Source organism: Mirounga leonina, unplaced genomic scaffold (assembly GCF_011800145.1).
Source record: "Mirounga leonina isolate KUSES-001 unplaced genomic scaffold, KU_Mleo_1.0 Mir_174, whole genome shotgun sequence".
Classification (NCBI taxonomy): Eukaryota; Metazoa; Chordata; class Mammalia; order Carnivora; family Phocidae; genus Mirounga; species Mirounga leonina.
This window is the reverse complement of record NW_023270451.1, coordinates 47,055,612-47,079,336: the sequence shown is the minus strand read 5'-3', so window position 1 is coordinate 47,079,336 and position 23,725 is coordinate 47,055,612. Positions and strand designations below refer to the sequence as shown.

The window sequence follows — 23,725 nt, the reverse complement described above, 5'->3', positions numbered from 1 at the left end:
TAATAAAAAAGTTAGGAAGAAAAGGTTTGCAAGGTTAAAAATAATGTATTTAAATTTTACACTAAACTGCATAGTAACATTTGCTTCATTTCATATGAAAATTATTAAGTATAAGGAAAAGAGGTAATTAAACCAAGTTTAATCTGGTGTTTTGGTAGAGTCCATGCCATAATAAAACGTCCTTTGTTGAGCCAAAGCACTCATTTATAGGGTCATAGGAGACTCAGTAGTAATTCAGCATTGCTTTTTCTCTGAGGGTGTTAACATGTTCCTCCTATATGCAAACTTTTTTTACACCCGACATGGGGCTTGAACTTACAACCCCAAGATCAAGAGTCTCACACTCTACCAACTAAGCCAGCCAGCCACCCCTTACATGTAAACTTTTAAGCAGAGCACTGCAAGAGCAGTGGCTCCAGGGGTGGAGAAGCAATCCCAGGTGGGCATTGGAGTACTAACCTAGTAAGTTTGCAGCTAGAGCCCTAGTCAATTAGTAGCCAGTACAGGTAAGCCCTTTAGTTTCCCTCTGAGAGGAGTCTGAGGTATGAATGTAGGAAGTGCTACCAGCAGCAGATGTCCTAATCTGGCCACTTACTTTGGCCAGGACTCCTGGCAAAAGAGTGGCCAACGTTCACTAACATTACCAACATAAGCCCAGCACTCCTCTGGAAATCTTCCAGTGCATGACTAGTCATCCCCAAACAAGCATTTAAAATATTTTATGAATAGTCACAAGAAGCCAAAGGCCTTTGATTTACCAAAATACTTAGAATCTAAGATGTCTTGGTAAATTAAAAAAAAAAAAAAGCATCTACTAATTGTTCCATTGTTTACATACCTTCCTGGTAGTTGTGTGCACCATCTGGTAAGGCAAGGAAGGGCAGATACTTCCATTCTTCAGGTAAAGTGTGGCTGTCGTGTCCATCTCCTGGAATCAGGGGCGGGTAAGAGAATTCAACCTAAAATAGTAAGCAATGTTAGCCAAAAGGTTTTACCATGATCAAAGGGAGCATTTTGCCTATCAGGATAGGCAAAAATACTGTAAAAACACTTAAAAAAAAAAAAAGATTTTATTTATTTATTTGACAGAGAGAGAGCCACAGCGAGAGAGGGAACACAGCAGAGGGAGTGGGAGAGGGAGAAGCAGGCTTCCCGCCGAGCAGGGAGCCCGATGCGGGGCTCGATCCCAGGACCCTGGGATCATGACCTGAGCTGAAGGCAGATGCTTAACGACTGAGCCACCCAGGCGCGCCACAAAAATACTTTTTTTAAGAAAGATTTTTTTTTTATTTGAGAGAGCTCAATTGAGAGCATGCGCAAGTGGGGGGAGGGGCAGAGGGAGAAGAAGGAAGAATTAAATGCATGGGACTTGGATTATCATATTGACTTATAAATTCTAGGTGATTTACATTTAATTTTCTTTCAAAATATATTCATGCAGGAATTTATACTGCAATAGTAATAATATACAGTTGCTCCTTGAACACAGTTTTCAACCACATAGGCCCACATACAGGTAAATTTTAATACAGTACAGTATGTAATGTATTTTCCCTTCTGTATGATTTTCTTAACATTTTCTTTAGCTTACTTTATTGTAAGAATACAGTATATGATACAAATAACATCCAAAATATGTATTAATCAACTGTTCATGTTATCAGTGAGGCTTCCAGTCAACAGGCTATTAGTAAAGTTTTGGGGGAGTCAAAAATTATACATGCCATCTCTAAGCCCCACATTGTTCGAGGGTCAACTGTATACACTAAAGTTGGAATCTGAGATTAAGAATCACTTTTAGATCCTACCTTTAATGTGGAGAGATATGAGGCTCATCTTCCCACACCTCAATGGAATGAATCAAGCTGCCACTTGAGTCACATGAGAATTATAAAAGGGCTTTTTTTTTTTAAAAGATTTTATTTATTTATTTGAGAGAGAGAATGAGATAGAGAGCATGAGAGGGGGAAGGTCAGAGGGAGAAGCAGACTCCCTGATGCGGGACTCGATCCCGGGACTCCAGGATCATGACCCGAGCCGAAGGCAGTCGCTTAACCAGCTGAGCCACCCAGGCTCCCTATAAAAGGGCTTTAAAAATGATTTTTTGAATAGGTGACCTAGTTCCATATTTACAATCTTTAAAGATACTAAGAAGGACTATACACTAAGAAGACTCCCTCTCACCCTTTACACTACCACTCTGGCCACCCAGTCATCTTCCTGCCCCTACCTTCAGAAGCCACCACTGTTTTCAGTTTGAAAGGATATTTAAAAGGTTTAAGTTATGGATGGAATAACTTTTCTCTCAGAGATCAGTCATTTAAGATCAGTTAGCTGAAGGCTGAGTACAGATAATCCCAAATTACATTTCGCATTTCTCTATCTTTTTTATGTATCACAGAGATTTCACATATTGTGTGGAGGAAAGTAGAATGTGACAAAGAGGTAATGGAGACTTATTCAAAGCTGATACTATGAAGCTGGTAGTTACAGAGTTTAAAAAAGAAAACAAACCCCAATTCGGAATTACTTCAACACCAAGAAAAAACAAAACAAAACCTAGAAACAAGGAAATAAATTATTGTGTTTTATGTAATCAACAACAAAGCCCAATATACACTTACTGATTAAGAAGTCTTGGTAATTATTACAACATGTTTTCTTTTGGGAAGCCACTGACTTAATGCATAGCTATTCTATTTAAAAAACATTTAGTATACTGTAAACATGCTTTTAAATAAATACAAACATCATGGACCCAAATTCTCAGAAGTCCACCATGAAATATGTTGCTCTTTATGTCCAAAACGTTTAATCTGAAATTCCAAAAGAAAGTAATACAACAATGCTCAACCTCATTTTTAATGATGGAAATGCAATTGGAATAATAAAATTTTTACTATATTAAAAACATGAAAAGATTATTAGTATTTTGTGTTTACAAGAGTATGGGGAAATAAATAGGTGTGGCTATGGGAAGGTGAACTGGTAGAACAGTATGGAAGGCAATTTGGCAGTATTATCAAACCAATAACACATTTATCCTTTGACCCAGCAGTTTTAGGAATTTATCCCACAGGTACACTGATATATTCACACAGATACGTACAAAAATGTTCCTAGTAGGACTTATTGTCACATAAAAATTAGAAAACTAAATATTCATAAGAGTGATTACGTAAATTTTACATCAGTTCTATAATACAGTTGTTAAAAAGAATGCTAGATTCACATACACTGATAAAGCAAGCTAGGTATGATATAAGGTGTGGTAGGTAAAATAAGAGCCCTCCAGAGATGTCCATGTCCTATTCCTGAAATCTGTCTATATGTTACCTTACAAAGCAAAAGGGACTTTGCAGACACAATTAAAGATCTTAAGATGGGGGTTATTCAAGTGGGCCCACTGATTTCACAAGGGTCCTTTTAAGAGAGAAGTGTCAAAGATACCTGAAGATGCTAAGCTTCAAGATGCTTTGAAGACTGAGGAGGGGGCCATGAGCCAAGGATTGAAGGAGACTCTAAAAAGCTGGGAAAAAAGCAATAAAATCGATTTTCCCTAAGTGTCCTGAAGAAACACAACCCTGCTTGATTTTAGCCCAGAGAGATTTCTGACCTCCAAAACTCTGTATTTGTGTTGTTTTAAGTCACTAAGTTTGTGGTAATTTATTACACAGCAATAGAAAACCAGTACATACTGTTAAATTTAAAAAGCAAGCAGAATATCAGTAAAATACAGCATAATCCTATGTATACTATGATTCCATTTATGCAAAAAATACTTCTGTATCTTTCTAAATGAATTTTTTTAAAAACTTGCTTGAAAAGATACAAGCTTGACTGCTAACAGTTTACCTCTGGAGAATGAATAGGGTTGGGAACTGGAGATAAAGGATGCTTCGCTTCGGCAGCACATATACTAAAATTGGGAATTGGAGATAAAGGAATATTCCTGTTTGTTTAATCTCCATCTTTTTTGGGAAAATTTCAAACTTACAGAGAAGTTGAAAGGATATAAACAACCTTATAACATCATCTATATTCACAAACTATTTTTTGGCCACATGTGCTTTATCTGTGTTGCATGTATATACATACACTTTTTCTGCATCACTTGGCAATAAGTTGAGATTATCATTACTTTTAAGTAAACTGGTATTTATTTTTAAATGGATATGCATTTCTTTTGGAGTTAAAAAAAAAAAAAAAGATAACCACAAATAGCTCCTAGCTTTTGAAGGAAATCTTATTTCCATCCTATCCTTTTGGACACAAAGGGAGATACAGAAATCTGTCTTCTTTTCTGAAGACTTAGTTAACAAGTTACCAACAGCCAGAGTTTAATATCTGATTCCTTGCTATGTTCCATATATTCTCTCAACTCATTCTACTGAATGAAGATCTGTTTTAGGTGACTCTAGTTGGAACTTAAAAGGAAGTCAACTCATAAAACTGTTTTAAGTGTAGATACTACATATACTCCAAGAATTCCATGGGTAAAATTAGGTTGGCTTTAGGCTGACTTGGGCCCACAGTACTTATAATATTGTTTCTTTGGGGTGTTAAAAGGAAACCCACAGGCCCAAGCCACTTAGGCCAAGTCACCAAACTGGGCTTAATACCTAACACCTAACCCTAAATTCCAACCTCCCCACAAAATGTAGTCTTAACTAGTGAGTCTGAAACTTTCTGATCAGCACCCTATGAGGTAATCTGTCATATGGGCCCTCTCTATCCCCACAAAGGAAGATGAGGTGATTCACCTAACAGAACACCGCCCCCCCTCCTTCTCCCAAGGGAAAGTGACCGGGCCCTGGAACAATCCTTCCTTCTCTTTTGCTAATAACTTCCTTGCCCTACCCTTCTTCTATAAAATCCTTCCATTTTGTATAACTCCTTGGAGTTCCCCCCAACTTGCTAGGTGGGATGCTACCCGATTCAACAAATCGCTTAATAAAGCCAATTAGATTTTTTTTTTTAAAAAAAGCTTTTATTTGACAGAAAGAGACACAGCGAGAGAGGGAACACAAGCAGGGGGTGACGGAGAAGCAGGCTTCCCGCTGAGCAGGGAGCCAGGACCCTGGGATTATGACCTGAGCCAAAGGCAGATGCTTAACAATTGAGCCACCCAGGCGTCCCAAGCCAATTAGATCTTCACATTTACTCAGTTGAATTTTTGTTTCTTAACAGGTAGAATGTGTTCAAAATTTCAAACAGCTAACTTTTGGGGCACAACTTTTTCATAAATTGTACACTGCCTGTATTGTGTTGTCAGCTCTCTAGAATTCTTCTGCTGGTGCTACTTGCTACCACTAAATTCTTGCATTTGGAAACTGCTGAAGATGCTAATCAAGTTCAAAACAGTTCACAAACTCCATTCTGTATCTACACATAGACAACAATTTTCATGGTGATTTAGTATTGTTTCATTATTTAATCAATCCTCTATTGTTGAACATTTTTTTCTAGGGTTTTTTTTTTCTCCTTACATCTTTATAAATTGTTTAGTACTATTCATGTATGGCATAATAAAAAATATATACTGGGTCCTGTCCTTGGTTTTGGGCCTACAACTCCTAAAACCCTGGAATTTCCTGAGTGCAAAAGGGAGCACCTTTTGTTATTTACAAGACAATTTCCACTGTATCTGGGTTTATCTAACGAGGGGACTTGGTAGTGGTGGGTCTACTAAATAGCTTTAGGATGGGGCCTGGTCATCAGAAAGGCAGACGTCCAGGGAGGGCAGAGGGGCTGGAGATTAAGTACAATTAAGTACCAATAACTAATGACTAAATCAATCATGCCTATGTAATGAAACTTCCATAAAATCCCCTAAACAGGGGCGCCTGGGTGCTCAGTCATTAAGTGTTTGCCCTTGGCTCAGGTCATGATCCCAGGGTCCTGGGATCGAGCCCCACATCGGGCTCCCTGCTTTGTATTCCCTCTCTCACTGTGTCTCTGTCAAATAAATAAATAAAATCTTAAAAAAAAAAAAATCCCCTAAACAATAGGACTCGGAGATTCTGGGTTAGTGAGGACAATGGAGGTGCCAGAAGGCTAGCATTTCCAGTGAGGGCATGGAAGCTCTGTACCCCATCCACCACATCTGGTCCTATGCACCTCTTTCACTTGGCTGTTTCAGAGTTGTGTCCTTTATAATAAACCAGTAAAGGTAAGCAGTGTTTTCCTTAGTTCTAGTTGTTCTGGCAAATTACAGAACCTGAGATGGGGGCATGAAAACCCCTGAATTTGTGGCTAAACTGGACTCAGGACTGGCATCTCAAGGGAGGGTATCTTGGGGGACTGTGTCCTTAAACTTGTGGAGTTTGACACTAACTCTGGGTAGTTAGTGCAGAATAGGATTGAATTGTAGGATACCCAGTTGGTGTCTGGGGAAAACAAAACAAAAAAAGACTGTGTTATTTCCCAATCGTTGGGACTGTAAAATCTTAAATCGTACAATCTTCATATTTTAAATACTTACTACTCTATAAGCTCCTCTTTGGATATGTCCAAAATAATCCAGACAGACACAGTTCATGGCACAGAGGCTTAAGAGGAATTCTCATGGAAGTTATCTGAGATTCTCAAATACTTAGTTGAATCAAAAGGCAATTTAGACAATAATGCTAATTAAACTAAGCAATACCATGAAAAGTAAAGGTAGCTACCCCTGAAACAAATAATACATTATATGTTAATTTAAAAAAAAAAGAAAAGTAAAGGTAGCTATAGTAAGCTGCCTCACTGCACAACTCCAGTGGGAACCACCAGCAATACACTTGACAGGAAGGGTTCTCCCTGCAGCTACGCTGTGCAAAGTCTGTACAGGTGTATATGGCAGCCCTAAGTCTATGTGAAAAATCATTGACAAAACCAAAGTAAATCTCCAAAGACTTAAAAAAAAAAAAAAGAAACAGAATGATTATCATCCAGTAGGGTTACTATTAAATAATGAAAGTTCACAGCCCAACTCTTTTTTTATTTTTTTTAAAGATTTTATTTATTTATTTGACAGAGAGAGAGACAGAGAGAGAGCACAAGTAGGCAGAGTGACAGGCAGATGGAGAGGGAGAAACAGGCTCTCTGCTGAGCAGGGAGCTGGATGTGGGGCTTGATCCCAAGACCCCAGGATCATGACCTGAGCCGAAAGCAGCTGCTTAATGGACTGAGCCACCCAGGCACCCCTCACAGCCCAACTCTTAAGTTAAATTTGAGATAAAAAAAAAGTATCTGGGGGTGCCTGGGTGGCTCAGTTGATTAAGTGTCGGACTCTTGATTTCGGCTCAGGTGTTGATCTCATCAGGGTTGTGAGATCCAGCCCTGCCTCTAGTGGAGCTGGGCATAGAGCCTGTTTAAGATTCTGTCTCTGCCCCTTCCCCACCTCTAAAAAAAAAAAGATCTAGTAGGACTTCAGAACATACTCTGTGTGACAGATATACCAGATGTCTCCCCAAAAGGTAAGGTTATTAAATCCTGCAGATGTCAAATATCTCTTTTTTGTCAACTCATGTTCATGTGACTGAGTCTATTTTTATCCCAATTAGTAGTAGCATTTTATATACTTCCATGGTTGTAGCAGAAGAGGGGGAAGAGACAACGGCTGATTTATAAAACGTAAAGGCAGAATAAAGATGCTCTAATCACAAGGAATGAAAAGGCTAAATGAACTATGTAAGAAATGGTAATGTTTGTTCACACCATGAATGGTAAAAATTACCACCCATTTTCAGAGTTTACAAATCAAACTGTAAAGGTATCCCCTAGGGACACCTGGCTGGCTCAGTCAGTAGAACATGTGACCCTTAATCTCAGGGTTGTGAATTCTAGCCCCACAATGGGCATGGAGCCTACTTTAAAAAAAAAAAAAAGGTGTCCATGAGTCAGACTGCATTTTTGTGGTCCTCAAAAACAAAAGATTGAGAAAACAACAAAACAGTAACATAGTCTCCTGGTGTGAACTCTGAGTACTTCAAATGTACCCTCTGTTTGCTTTCTAACAATGAAACATCCATTCCACTGTAGAGAACCATACAACTAATAGAAGCCACTATGCCAAAGAGCACACAAATTAAACACATCTGTAGTGCTCATAGATACTGATGGCGTAAGAGGTATGCTTCCTAGAGATGCTGAGTCAGCTGCTCCGCCTCTCCCCCCTTTCTAGGCACCTCAGGGATTCCACCCACCCTTAACTCAGAAGCATGGGTGTTTATTTTCTTAACAGTTAAAACATTTTAGGCACCAAAGTCAAGGCCTTGTCATGTTTTTCTCTTTAAAGAAAACCCTGGATGGAGAAGACATGTCTTCTTGAAGTTATTTGCTTTGCCAAATCTCTAGAACAGTCAACATTACAAGAGAACTGGCACTTTACCTCTTTAGTCTCTTAAAAAGTTGGCAAATGACTATACTTGTCAGGGTTTATTTCTGAAACAGACTGTGCTTAGCATTCCTCTACCTCAGCATGATACATTATTTTATAGTTTCATGAGTGCACTGGATGCCTAGAAAAATAAAGTGTATACTGTAAAAGTGCAATGGTACTACTGAGACCTACCAATTAAAACCAAGTTTTAGGGGCGCCTGGGTGGCTCAGTCGTTAAGCGTCTGCCTTCGGCTCAGGTCATGATCCCAGGGTCCTGGGATTGAGCCCCGCATCGGGCTCCCTGCTCCGTGGGGAGCCTGCTTCTCCCTCTCCCACTCCCCCTGGTGTTCCCTCTCTCGCTGTGTCTCTGTCAAATAAATAAATAAAATCTTTAAAAAAAAAAAAAAAAAAAAAACCAAGTTTTATTGTTTTTAAAATTAAATGGAAACAGAACAAAAATTAAATGAAACAAGTACCTTAGTTTAAAACATGTGCTTTTATATCTTTAAGTGAATAAAGGCTGCCAGTCCTATTTTTTCTAGCATTAAAGAACTATTATACTAATCCACATTCCTTTAAGATGAGGTACTTGGGCCTTTTGACTAGAACTGTCATCTTCTAGTAATTCACCAAAATGACCAACACAAAGGGAAAAAGAGAGACACCAGCTATATTCTCTAGGCCTTTCAAAAACATGGAATTGTTCCTTTGGCCACATACATGTGAATCTACAAGAAAGGTGATGCTGTGGACATGAAGGGAATGCGCACTGTTCAAAACTGAATGCCCCACAAATGTTACCATGGCAACACTGAAAGAGCCTATAGTGTTACCCAGCATGCTGTTGGCATTGTAAACAAACAAGAGCAAGATTCTTGCCAAGAGAATTAATGTAAGTATTGAGCATACTTTTTTCTTTCTAAGTGAGCATGGAGCCCAATACGGGGCTTGAACTAACGACCCTGAGATCTAGACAGGAGCCGAAATCAAGAGTCAGATGCTTAACGGAGGGAGCCAACCAGGTGCCCCTAAGTACCGAGCATATTAAGCACTCAAAGATCCAAGATAGCTTCCTGAAGCATGTGAAGGAAAATGACCAGAAAAAAAAGGAAGCCAAAGACAGACATACTCGGGTTCAACTGAAGTTAAGTGCCAGCCTGCTCCACCCAGAGAAGCACACTTTGTGAGAACCAATGGAAAGGAGCCTCAGCTGCTGGAACCCATTCTTTAGGAATTCATGGCAGGATAAGTGTAAAAAATAAAATAAATAAAAGGCCTCAAGACTGTAAACAGAACAAAAAACAAAAAAGAAAAAAAAACAGTTGAGGTACTTGGATTATGAACAAGAAAACAGATGATGTGTATTTTAATTTAAATAGAGAACTTTTTTAGGGGTGCCTGGCTGGCTTAGTCAGAAGAGAATGTGACTCTTGATCTCAGGTTTGTGAGTTTATCTCTCTCTCTCAAATAAATAAATCTTTTTAAAAAAGCTCCATTATAAGGAAGAACATGACATTTTGCTTATCAATATTAACTACATAATATGAGGGAAGCTGATTTTCATACTAAAGGCACTTGAAGAACTAAAATTAAGACTTCATTTTGCTGTTTTTCTACTTTAAAACCACTGAAACTTTACATATACATGTTCACTAACATTAAACTATGTATACAAAGCCAATTAAAAGTTTATAAAAGACTTTACAGAGCCATGCTCTTTGTAAAATTATTTCTTCCAGGAAGGAAAAATCTTTACATATGAAGAGTGAAATTGACAAACTCTACTAGTAAGTATTCATCTCCATTCATTTCAAATATATCTGAGAATAAACAGCATTATTAAAAGGATTTGGCATTCATCGAAATATCATTATTTGGGCGCCTGGGTGGCTCAGTTGGTTAAGCGACTGCCTTCGGCTCAGGTCATGATCCTGGAGTCCCTGGATCGAGTCCTGCATCGGGCTCCCTGCTCAGCGGGGAGTCTGCTTCTCCCTCTGACCCTCTTCCCTCTCATGCTCTCTCTCATTCTCTCTCTCAAATAAATAAATAAAATCTTTAAAAAAAAAAAAGAAATATCATTATTTGCAGACCTACAACTCACAAATCAGAAATGCCATCAGATATGGAGTCAATGAGTTTGTGTTTCAGAGAAATAAAGTGCCATTTATTTCCAGTAACACCAGATTAGTTTTGTACTAAGTGCTACTTTATGTAAAGCTTGGTAAAGATAGCTTCAAATGTACTTACTAATTATGAGCTCTTACTTAGAAGTAAAAAATAGTTTTGAAGGATCTTAAATGTATTTGACTCTCTAGGTCTTTTATGTTACAGAAATCCAGAACTCCTATATTATCCAAGGTTCCAAGTAAAATAAACACTTTGGTCATATAGCACAAATGTGTATAACTACATGAAAAAAAACCCAACTTTCATAAACTTAAACCTGTTAAAAAAAAAAAAACCACTTAAATTTTAAAGTAAAACGTTGTTATATTTGTAATATCCCCAAACTGGGAACAACAACTCACATGTCCATTAACAGGAGAAAGGGTCAAGGATGGCATACAAATATAATATTATACAGACACTACCGACAAATCTATGGTGACAGGTCAGAATAGTGGTAACCTTCAGGCAAGTCATGACCAGGAGGGGGCGCCTGCATGGATCTTCTGAAGCGCTGGAATTAATTCGGTCTCTTGATCTGGAGGGTGATGACACGGATGTGTGTGTACGTAAAAATCAATCAAACTGCGCCCATAAGTTGTATATACTTTACTGTTGATAAATTATACCTTAAGAAAATCAAATACTGCTGGGGCGCCTGGGTGGCTCAGTCGTTAAGCGTCTGCCTTCAGCTCAGGTCATGATCCCAGGGTCCTGGGATCGAGCCCCGCGTCGGGCTCCGTGCTCAGCGGAAGCCTGCTTCTCCCTCTCTCACTCCCCCTGCTTGTGTTCCTGCTCTTGCTATCTCTCTCTCTGTCAAATAAATAAAATCTTAAAAAAAAAAAATCAAATACTGCTAAACCTCAATTTCCGTATCTATAAAAGAAGGCTAATATAACCTTGGTGTATTGAGAGGAATAAATGGGATAATAAACACACATCTAGCACAGTACTCAGTATATAGCAAACATTCCATAAACAGCAGCTATTATTATTGCTAATATTTTCATAGAATAGCAATGATAAATTGCATGGTGACTAAACTTTATATTGGTATAAGCTCTTATTAGTTTTTTAAATCATTCATGAAGGTAGGAATTATATTTAGGGCATACTTTGTGGAATTTAGAATCTTTGCTATAACTTGTTTACAAAGAGTGGAGAAAATCACTGTACTTAATGGAAATTTATGCTTTCAGCACATAAGTTATATTAGCATCCAAGAGATGTCTGGGTTTTTGTATTAAGTTATAGCTTTTATGTCTCTGAAGATACCATGCTTATTTAACACAATACATGAAGACAGGACATAAAAAATGATTGAGCCATTGTTTCTTTGAGCTATTCTTTTTTTTTTTCTCAATTATCACTTTTAAGGCTCAAAATCAAGAGACTGCAAATGGAGAATTTTTGCTAAGTCCTAGCTCTGAACAAATAGGAGTTTAAACGAAGAAAATCATATAATAACAGTTTTTGAAATAGTCCTTTCTTTTTTAAGATTTTATTCATTTATTTGAGAGAGAAAGAGAGTACAAGCAGGGAGAGGGGCAAACGGGGAGGTAGAAGCAGACTCCCTGCTGAGTAGGGAGCCTGATGTAGGACTTGATCCCAGGACCCTGAGATCATGACCTGAGCCGAAGGCAGATGCTTAACCCACTGAGCCACCCAGGCGCCCCTGAAATAGCTCTTTCAAAAGTACTGAAGGATGAAGAATTTTGTGATTTTTTACAAGGAGAAAAGTTAAAAAAACCTTTTTTAAAAATACTTTTAAGTAATCTCTATACCAACATGGAGCTCGAACTCACAACCCCAAGATCAACAGTTGCAAGCTCTGTGGACTGAGCCAGCCCTAAAAAATAACTTTAAATTATTTACATTTGAGGTGACATTACAAAGTATAAAAGGCAAAGATCTTAAGTGTACAGAGTTCATTGGTTTTGATAATTTATACAGCTACAGGCAACCACTCCATCAAGACACAGAATTATCATCATCCCAGAAAGTTCCTCTCTTCAGACTGCTATCAACAAACACTAGTTCTGCCTGTTGAATTGAAGGGTATGTTTCTGAATGTAGACTCTGATGATGGGTATTTAGCAAATGTTTGTTGATTTCAGCTTATAATAATGTAAGTGAAGGGGAATCTTAGCAATCATCTATTTTAAAACCCTCATTTTACAGATGAAGAAACTGAAGTCCATAAACATTAGGCAACTTGCCCCAGGTTACACATCTAATAACCATTAGCGTCAAACTAAAACTCAGGCATCTTTTTTTTTTTTAAAGGTATTTATTTATTGAGAGAGAGAGAATGACAGAGAGAGAGCATGAGAGGGTGGAGGGTCAGAGGGAGAAGCAGACTCCCTGCTGAGCAGGGAGCCCGATGCAGGACTCGATCCTGGGACTCCAGGATCATGATCTGAGCCAAAGGCAGTCGCCTAACCAACTGAGCCACCCAGGCGCCCTAAAACTCAGGCATCTTAATAACCAGATATACTTTGCTATTATTCAAGCAGAGTGATAAAAGAGAATCTATCAGAGCTGAAAGTACAAAGGAATATTAGGAATACTATATACAAAGTTCCTCTACAATGGAAGAGATGTGACAAGGATTTGTATAAAACATGGTGGAATGACAGAAACTGGTCATTTTCTTCTCTTTTTTTTTTAAAGATCTATTTATTTATTTGGTAGGGGGGAGGGAGGGCAGAGGGAGAGGGAGAGTCTTAAAAAAATCTTAAAAAAAAACAACTCCCTAACAAAAGATTTAAATCCATTTATTTTAATGAACTCTACCTTAGCAATCTTTTTTTTTTTTTTTAAGACTTTTATTTATTTATTTGACAGAGATACAGCAAGAGCGGGAACACAAGCAGGGGGAGTGGGAGAGGGAGAAGCAGGCTTCCCGCCGAGCATGGAGCCCGATGTGGGGCTCCATCCCAGGACCCTGGGATCATGACCTGAGCCGAAGGCATATGCTTAACCAACTGAGCCACCCAGGGGCCCCACCTTAGCAATCTTTTATATGTAATTTTATTTTTTAACATTTTTATACTGAATTTTTACATGGTAAAAAAGATTTCAACTTCTGGTAGTGCACTATCCCCATCAGAGTCTAACAAATTACTAATATCACCCGTGAAAGCCATGGGGGCAGGAACAGGTTTCATTAACAACCCTGCAGTCATTTATTTCCTCATACATAAATACTTAATATACATTGTGACAATGAGCATCAACTGGAGGAAGAAAATGTTAAGTGCAGAATACCATATTTGAAATCTAACCCAAACATAGTTTATTCAGAAGTCAGATTTCTGATTATTACCTAGACCACTGTCAAGAACCAGAAATAAGCAAGAAAAGCATCTAACCAACTATCATAAAGTAAGAAGGCTTTAGGTCTTCTTTAAAACCTATGACTAAGTCATTTTATTTCATACAAAGTTCTAATATATTTAGAAGATGGAGTCTCCCAGTCTATGGAAGAAAAAAAGCAACAAGTAAGAAAGCAGGGAGGGGGAGCTGAACCCTGCGACGCCGTGTTTGGGTCAACACTGAAGAGTGGCTGCTAACTTCTCTGTCATCTCCCTCTCTATCAAAAGCCCAGCTGAGTCAGAAGGCATGTGCGAAATACTCTATGTTAAAATAAACCGAGAATGCCCCAGTACAAGTAACATCTGTTATGAAGGCAGAATCATCCCGACTAACTTATAACTTAAATTGTGTTCAGCATGTTCTGCTTCAAAATCCGTTTTACCAAGATCTCCATGAAAAAAAGACGGCTTAAAATGAAATCTCCGTATTCAGGCAAAAAGGAGCAACAATTCCACCACAAGGATGTTCTTTGTAACACTATTCAAAATAGCAAAAAATTGTGGAGTACCACCTAAGTGTCTAAAATGAATAATTAAAAATTTCCCCAAAATACTATTTAGCTATTTTAAAATGCCATAATTCAATATTTATTAATATGAAAAGATATTAATGGCACAGTTACATAAAAAAGGCAGGTCATAAAACTTGATTACAGTATAATGTTATTGGAAAAAGTTATGTACATTTGTAAAAAAAAAAAAAAGTAACTGGAGAACTGCAGGGATAGTCATCAAGGTTAAGAGCAGATTTTTTTAGGATACAGGATTTTAAGTGTTAGTTTTCTTTTTTCCTTCCCTATATTTTCTCACTTTTTTACTAGTGAGTACATATTATTTCTGATAAGAAATGCTGTTTTGTAAAATAACTGGAATGATTTAAAAATTGCCCAAAAGATCAATTTAAATAACATCCTCTAAAAATATCCTATGAACAAACCAAAGTTTTAACCTGATGGTATTTTTTTTTTTTTAAAGGTTTTATTTATTTATTTGACAGAGAGAGAGATAGTAAGAGAGGGAACACAAGCAGGGGGAGTGGGAGAGGGAGAAGCGGGCCTCCCGCAGAGCAGGGAGCCCGATGCGGGGCTCGATCCCAGGACCCTGGGATCATGACCTGAGCCGAAGGCAGACGCTTAACGACTGAGCCACCCAGGCACCCCTAACCTGATGGTATCTTAACCAAAGAACATAACAGGGCCAGTCTTTCTCAAAATTATTATTATTTTTTTAAAGATTTTATTTATTTATTTGAGAGAGAGAGAATGAGAGACAGCACAAGAGGGAAGAGGGTCAGAGGGAGAAGCAGACCCCCTGCTGAGCAGGGAGCCCGATGCAGGACTCGATCCAGGGACTCCAGGATCATGACCTGAGCTGAAGGCAGTCGCTTAACCAACTGAGCCACCTAGGCGCCCCCTTCTCAAAATTATTAAGTAAAGACTCCTCTTTCTCTATGTCTTTATCTTCCCCTTGTAGTGCCCATCCCCACTAGACCAGAGCCCTTCTGCAGACTGCCCTTATCTAGCAAAATCCATGATCCTCAAAGGATGTGAATCCCATTACACCATAAGGGAGAAGGTTATTCACAAAACATAAGCATTTTACTAGGGAATCAAAGACTTAAGCCAAAGAAATTTAGGCTCTATTAGGCACTTTTTAGTTAGCTGGCTGGAATTATAAGAAGACAAAAGAATCTTCTACATATTCTAAACTTCCATTACATAGGTTGACACCCACCCTTGTTAGCTGTGATGCCAATGCCTAAAAGAAAACTATTCCACTGCTAAGGTTCCAGCCCTGAAAAGTCAGATTTTCATAATTTTGGTATATAAAAGCATGGTTAAAATCAGAAAAAAACCTCTACCAAACTATTCAAGTTCAAGAAATGAAAATGCCAGTGGAGGGCTAGAAAATGAAATCTTTTTTCAGGACAGTTTCTCTGAGTAGCTAAAAAGAATCTTTAGATATTATTCCTTCCCTAACCTCTAACTCCCCAAAAGTTTGTTCTTTCTGTTCCAAACGGCTTATATTCCAACAAGAATCACAAACAATACTCCAACGTTTCAGCGTGGTCACCACAGGATTCCATCAATAGCAGGTGCCAAAACTACATGCTTGTCGGGCAGCCATCTGTCACCAAAACCTCAATGGGTCAGGGCTTGGCACTATTACCCTAACAAATCAACCCCCCCCCGCCCCCCAATCTCCTAAACCCAGCTCTGAATCTGCAATATAACATTCTGCTACTCATGGAGATTTTCCCATGATCAGCCCACCTAGACCAAGAGGGAAATGTCCTTTTCTCTTCCCTGCTTCAGTTGCTTTATTCACCTTGGAACTAGTATAAACATGATTCCTAGTTCTTTCATAATTCTATTTTTTAAAGAAGTACATCCTGGTAAAACCAGTTTATTCAAGAATTTAAAACTGCTAGCTATGTATACAAAACTATGAACTCTATCAGAACAGTGGTAAAAAAATCAGTAATAATTCCAACTTTTTATGATATCACTTTGGAAAATAACAATTCCCTATTAATTTCAGTGTTTAAAAAAGTTCCAATCTGGGGCGCCTGGGTGGCTCAGTCTGTTAAGACTCCAACTCTTGATTTTGGCTCAGGTCATAATCTCACCGTCTTGGGATCAAGCTGTGCTCTGTGCTCAGCGTGGAGTCTGCTTGAGATTCTCTCCTTCTCCCTCAGACCTCCCCCTCCCTCTCAAAAAAAAAAAAGTTCCAATCTATTTATGAAAGAACCAAAAAGTATGATATTTATTTATTTTGCCAAAACTCATGCTAATCTAACAAATACAGTTTACATATTTACCACCACAAATAAGGAACAAAAGTCTGGAATACATAATCTACAACAAACTACTATAGATAAGGTGTCCATAAATTACATCACATCAAAGAGTTTTTGTTCTCTTATTATTCCCCCCAGGTATTGCAGATGAGTTTTTAAGGAAGAAGAGTCCTTTGCCAAATGCTAAATTAAAAAAAAAAAGTTCAGGGGCGCCTGGGTGGCTCAGTGATTAAGCATCTGCCTTCGGCTCAGGTCGTGATCCCAGGGTCCTGGGATCGAGCCCCGCATTGGGCTCCCTGCTCAGTGGGAAGCCTGCTTCTCCCTCTCCCACTCCCCCTGCTCGTGTTTCCTCTCTCGCTGTGTGTGTCTCTGTCAAATAAATAAATAAAACATTAAAAAAAAAAAAGTTCAGCAAAAGAGTTGAATGGATAAATATTTCAAAACTATTTTAAATGTCATGTTGTTAGTACTTTCACTTAAAATATCTAAATGTTAAGTATATCAATAAACCAGAATAATCATCACTAGAAACTAACCTGTTAACCTACAGAAGAATTCACTCCCACAAATCTAAGTGAAAAAATGATCAAGTGATAAAGTCAGATGTTCATTTTAATTTAAATGAATTTTTCATTTAAGATACATCTGAAGAGGGGCGCCTGGGTGGCTCAGTCGGTTAAGCATCTGCCTTTGGCTCAGGTCATGATCCCAGGGTCCCGGGTTGGAGCCCTGCATCGGGCTCTCTGCTCAGCGGGAGAGCTGTTTCTCCCTCTGCCTGCAGCTTCCCCTGCTTGTGCTCTCTCTCCCCTCTTTCTCTGCCAAATAAAATCTTAAAAAAAAAAAAAAAGAAAAAGAAAATACATCTGAAGGCCTCAAAGGTAAAAAAAAAAAAAAAAAAATGCAGGATACAAGATGAATGACCATCTTCTATGTCTAGTTTGGGGATCTTCAACACAGCTGTATTAGAAGATGGCTTTAACCTTGTGGTTCACGTGAAACTACCTGACTCCCTTATACCACTATTGAGCACCTTTATAACAGAAGAGTCTACAAAGATTTAGTACATCTTCCCATGTAAAGTTATCATGCTTATTAACCCACCAGACTGCTGAAAGGCATTATTTTTAAACAAAAGTTTTACTTCAGTGCACTTCAATGTAAAAATGACAAACTACAACTGAGTATGGTAATTTTCACTATGAATAATCTCAGGGCATGGAAAGAAGTGATCAACAAGACCAACAGCATTGTGAATACTTGGAAGAGTAGTTTAACAAAGCACTCTTACACAGCCTAAAATAATCTTAAGTCAGAATCACAATTCAATGAGCCATGCACTTTTAATCCTTTACACCTGTAAGTAAAATCTTAAACTGGAGAATAAAGTGGTTGATTAATCCATCCTGGGGGAAATCTTATGTAATTATAGCCTCTGAAACACTTGATATGCTGATTAAAGAAACAGCAGTCTCTAGAACATTCTAAGAATTAATGAATGTAACGCACTCACTTTCCAAAACAAATGGATTTTGAAGGGTTAAGAAAGCAGAGTTGTAGGACATCTAAAATGACAGGAGGGGCACCTGGCTGGCTGAGTCAGAAGAGCATGCGACTCTTGATCTCAGGGTTTTGAGTTCAAGTCCCATGTTGGGTGTACAGATTACCAAAAAAATAAACTTAAAGAAAATAAAAAGACACTGATTTGCAGCAATGAGGAATATCCTTAAGAACAAATATAACATATATTGGAAATTTTAGTACACTTTATAATACTCTTCCATCTGGCAAAATCAATATTTTATAGAAACTAAGAGAAAAAGCAGGGCAATCAAAAAATGAAAAAAATATAGCTCAACTATTTTCCTATCTTTTCCAATACTATTACACATCCATTTAACAAATTAGGTCTCTGGCAAAAGTTTCATTGTTTTTGACCGAACTGACCTGTCAATTTTGTCAACCAACTCAGTGGGAGAGTGTTTCATTCATTTGCTCTGTTGTCTGAGTGGAATGGCTGTGCTACCATTTCCTACACCCAACCTGGCTATATTGCAGAGGGTTTCCAATGAAGGTTTTTCAGATTATACACTCATCCAACCTTAACTCTCTTTACAGTCCAGAAATTATTTTATTATCTATCCAACAAACCTTCATTAGACGAATAATAGAAAATTAACAGATTACCAGTAAGCCAAAATTTTTCTGAGAAATAATGCAAGTTCTACTAAAATTAAATGTTTGACTCTTGTAAAAGCTAGAGAATACTCAATATCAATCTAAAAATCACCTTTTTACTGACTGCATTTTGACTTTGACTAGATACAGCAAATTCTTGTTTGATTTGCAATACGAGGTTCTTAGGTCTTCATTCTCTGCCTCGAGAGGTAAGTGTAATTTTTAAAAGCTGCTTTCTTTCAGTCAGCAGTAAGAAAATAACCGATTGGGAATGTAAACTGGTGCAGCCACTGTGGAAAACAGTATGGAGCTTTCTCAAAAAATTAAAAATAGAACTACGATATGATTTAGTAATCACATTACTGGGTATTTACCCAAAGAATACAAAAACACTAATTTGAAAGAATATATGCACACCTATGTTTATTGCAGCATTACAACAGCCAAGTTATGGAAGCAATATTGATAGATGAATGGATAAAGTGTGGTACATATATAATGGGATATTATTTAGCCATAAAAAAGAATGAAATCTTGCCATTTGCAAAACATGGATAGAGCTAAAGTGTATAATAAGTGAAATAAATCAGACTGAGAAAGACAAATACCATATGATTTCACTCATATGTGGAATTTAAGAAACAAAAAGAACAACGGGGAAAATAAGACAAAACAAGAAGCAGACTCTTAACTATAGTTGAGAACAAACTGATGGTTACCAAAGTGGAGGGGGGTGGGTGGATGGATAAAATAGGTGATGAGAATTTCACTATATTATACATCGGAAATAATATAACACCATATATTAACTATACTGGAATTAAAATTAAAAACTTTAAAGAAAAATAAAAGAACCTATGCTAGATTTTTCATCTTTCAATGCACTGTGGCAGAATCCTTTACATTTTCTTCCATTCTATCAGCAACCCAGATGAACAGACACTATTCAACAAGTATATTTATTAAAAAATAATTGCCCTGTTCTCTTTGAAACATCATGTGGATTACAAAAAAAAAAAAAACAAAAAACAACAAGGTATGTATTTTCCCTTTCTACTAAGAGCGTACAACCTAAAAGTGCTATTAAAAGAGAAACGACTGATTACAAAGACTAGGAACATCTGGGTTTCAGCGTTAGTGCTCAGTCTCTCCCTAACCAAAATTTCGTTAGGCTCCTCGGAACTCTCTTCTCCACTAGGGCCTGACTTGTTGGGCTTCCTTGTTCCTCTCTGCATTATCTAATTTTAGCAAGAATCCTTTTAGCTGGGTATAGCTAGAAACCCCCTTTACCCCTGATGTAGTAATTTTCCATCCATTGACATCCCCCCCCCCTTTGACCATAAATGTCTCCTTTTCCTTGTATTCAGAGTTGAGCCCATGTGCTCGCTTTGGCAGCACATATACAGAGTCGAGACCAGTTCTTTTTTTTCTTTTTTAACACATTTTGTTTTTTGGGGGGGGGGGGTAAGATTTTTTAAAATTACTTATTTTTGCCAGAGAGAGAGAGAGCATCCAGGCGTCTCGAGTTGAGTCCAGTTCTATACTGAGGTCTCTCTTCCCCTATTAAAATTGCTTTAACTATTGTCAAGTTCTGGTTTTCTGATAGCACCAAACTAGTTAATTGTTCTTAAGTTGCTTAACCTTTTTGGGTTTCAGTTTACTCATCTGTAAATTGAAGGGAGATGGGAATAAAATAAACTCTAGGTACCCTTGCCAGGTCTAAAATTCTCATGAAGAAGGGCACCTGGATGGCTCAGTCGTTAAGCGTCTGCCTTCGGCTCAGGTCATGGTCCCAGGGTCCTGGGATGGAGCCCCACATCGGGTTCCCTGCTGGGCGGGAAGAGTGTTTCTCCCTCTCCCACTCCCCCTGCTTGTGTTCCCTCTTTCGCTGTCTCTCTCTGTCAAATAAATAAATAGAATCTTAAAAAAAAAAAAATTCTCATGAAGAAATCTGGTAGAGGAAAATGAGGTACAGAAAAATTAAGCGATTTGGACTTGCTGGAGGTCGTGGGAGCTGTGAGGCCAGGATGTCATCCAGGTTTCCTGATTCCCAGCACAGTGTTCATTTAACAAAACCAGCTGTCTTTACCTCAATGCTGAAACCAAAAGCCTAACAAATCCAGTGAAATGCCATGGCATCCAGCGTGCTACTTCAGCTGAAAGTGCCTCCTTCATCTTACAATCTGTTGTTCAGCTTTCTTTAATCTCTAAGCAACATTACATTTGTTTCCTAAAATCATTTTTCCTTCTGGGAATATACGTGATACTACTTTTGACAATAAAACTAGTATAAAACATAATCTTGAATGTAGATGACAGTAAAAAGTAAAAGATTTTATCCTCTCTCCCACCAATATTTCCTTTTTTATTTTATTTATTTATTTGAGAAAGAGAGAATGAGACAGAGAGAGAGCATAAGAGGGGGGAGGGGCAGAGGGAGAAGCAGACTCCCTGCTGAGCAGGGAGCTGGATGATGAGGGATGATGCAGACTCCATCCTGGGACTGGGACCGGATCCTGGGACTCCAGGATAATGACCTGAGCTGAAGGCAGTCGCTTAACCAACTGAGCCACCCAAGCACCCCTTCCTTCTTATTTTTTTTTAAAAGTCCCAGTTTGGTTTGGAAGTGGGCCCTACTTCTTTATCCTAAAAGACTCCTAAATGCCATATGGCTCAGCAGAATGTACACCTATGATGCCAGAAGCAATTCTACATCTGACTCCAGGACTGTTTTGCAGTGTGATCTCAGCAAGATCAATTTACTTCCTCCAAGTTTCAATTACTTTACCCATATCTAAAGTGAGTTATAAAGTGATAATTAAGATCAAAGATGTGTAGTTTTAAAGTACTAAAAATCTTTAAAAAACAAAACAAACAAGGAAAAAAAGAAACCAAAAAAAACCGGACTCTTATCTACAGAGAACAAACTGGTGGCTACCAGAGGGAAGGTGGGTGGGGGGATGGGTGAAATAGGTGAAGGGGATTAAGAGTACACCTATTTGGTGAGCACTGAGTAATGTAGAGAATTGTTCAATCACCGTATTGGACACCTGAAACTAATATAACACTATGTTAATTACACTTAAATTAAAAATTTAAAAAGTATTAAAAATCGAATGAACATGGTGTTTGCATGCCATGATACAATCTCAAATATCCACCCTCTTCTAAATATAGGGCCACATTTTAAAAACATATTCTATTGCTGCTGCTTGGAATTTTTTAAAACCACACTAAATAACGCCACTTCCTCTTCGGTGTCTTTCTATGCCATTTTCCCTTGAGAGACAAGGAACAAAGTACCTACTTTAAAGTTAAGCAATGGGGCGCCTGGGTGGCTCAGATAGTTAAGCGTCTGCCTTCGGCTCAGGTCATGATCCCAGGGTCCTGGGATCGAGTCCCACATCGGGCTCCTGACTCAGCGGGGAGTCTGCTTCTTCCTCTCCCTCTCCCACTGCTCATGCTCGCTCTCTCTCTCTATCTCTGTGTCTCAAATGAATAAATAAAATCTTTAAAAAAAATAGTAATAAAGTTAAGCAATGGTTAGAACACACAGAATCACAACCATCTTTTCACTCCACTTTCCGGTTATCCTCTAACGGATTTAAACTTTGCTAGTAAAAGTCTAGAATGTTATGTTTTCTGTGAAACGCAAGAAACGAAATGCTACATTACCTGGTAGTGCTAGTCAGTATTTTTAACACATTTCAATTTCCTGTTCACTCGCACATTATGACATCATTGCCTTACAGTGTTTGGGCTCATTAAATAATTGTTTCTATTTTGTTCCCTTACCTCCGATGTATATACTGCAAACGTTCCATTGTTCCCATTCACTATTTCAGTGAAGAAGTGCAATAAAAATGACTTTGTATTTGCACACTCCTTTGCCCGGTAAATACACTTTCTCTTATCGCAACTGAACTGGAAAGGTCAATTTCTCACCAAAAGGCAAGATCTCGACAAGATCAAATAGCAGAAGCAAGGCCCAGTGGGAAGGGGGGAGGAGTCAATACACCACCCAAACACGACGGATTCTAGGGCTTCCACAGATAAACAAAGGAAGTTGATTTTCCCACGACGCCGCCTGGGCTCCAACCAACCCTAAGCATTTGTGTGGAAGCCAACTGAGCTCATTACCTTGAAAACGCAGTCCAAGTGCTGAATTTTTCTAAAGGCTCCCATTATAGGTGGACACCCACCAGAGAGTCAATGGAGGCAGAGATGAGTAAGAACTGAGTGGGGCTGACCTTCGATTCCTCCTCCCACTCCACCATAGAACCTGAACACCTACCAACCCCAACATACCAACACAGAGCTACTCCGCCGCTCAAAACACAATTTCAGGGGCAGCAGAAAGAAGGGAGTATGGGTAATGGGCTTCAGGTGCGGCGAGTGCGAGGAGCAGGTGTGAAGTTCAGAAAAGCCAAGGGCGCTTAGGGCAGCACCGAGCCGACCTGAGGGGAGTGGGCACCGGCTGCGCGCGACCGCACGAACGGCCGGGGGCGTGTTCGAACCCCTTCCTCACCTGGCAGCCCTTCTTGTGATGAAAGCCGACCACCACGATGTGCAGTACGGGCCCCCGGGGGGCGCCATCGCCTCCCCGCCCGGCCTTCTCCATGTGCTGCCGCCGCGGGCCCGCAAGCCGACGACTTCAACCGCCAAGGGCGGCGGGCCCGGCGACCCCGCGGTCCCCAGGAGGACGGCGAGCGGCGAGTTTCAGGTGTCAGCGAGGGCGCCGCATAAGGGCCGCGCAGGGGACCCGGAGGAGGCCGAGGCTCCCGCAGCTCCGCGCCGCCCCCCACGGCCGCGGCCGCGCTTCCCTCATCCGCTTCCGCTGCT

At 39.1% G+C, this 23,725-nt stretch overlaps 1 protein-coding gene and 1 long non-coding RNA gene across 5 annotated transcripts in view; both read right to left on the bottom strand.

Annotated features, from left to right (window-relative positions):
* The window catches only part of AVL9 (AVL9 cell migration associated), a 66,757-nt gene extending 43,032 nt beyond the window's left edge, over positions 1-23,725 (bottom strand). For 3 of the 4 annotated variants that reach the window (XR_004682057.1, XM_035020862.1, XM_035020864.1), the window contains exons 1-2: positions 23,412-23,724; positions 839-959 (exon numbers count right to left, since the gene is read on the bottom strand). Coding sequence is in view for 3 of the 4 variants with exons in the window: in XM_035020862.1 (XP_034876753.1) it covers positions 839-959; positions 23,412-23,504 (214 nt within the window). In the remaining variant the exon portion in view is untranslated. Of the gene's footprint in view, positions 1-838; positions 960-23,411 lie in introns of all 4 variants that reach the window. The other variant, XM_035020863.1, reaches the window with a different exon arrangement.
* On the bottom strand, positions 14,710-15,164 carry LOC118020944. Its single transcript, XR_004682058.1, has 2 exons — positions 15,073-15,164; positions 14,710-14,857 (listed from the first exon to the last, which is right to left on the bottom strand). It is a non-coding gene; the product is annotated as an uncharacterized LOC118020944 (long non-coding RNA).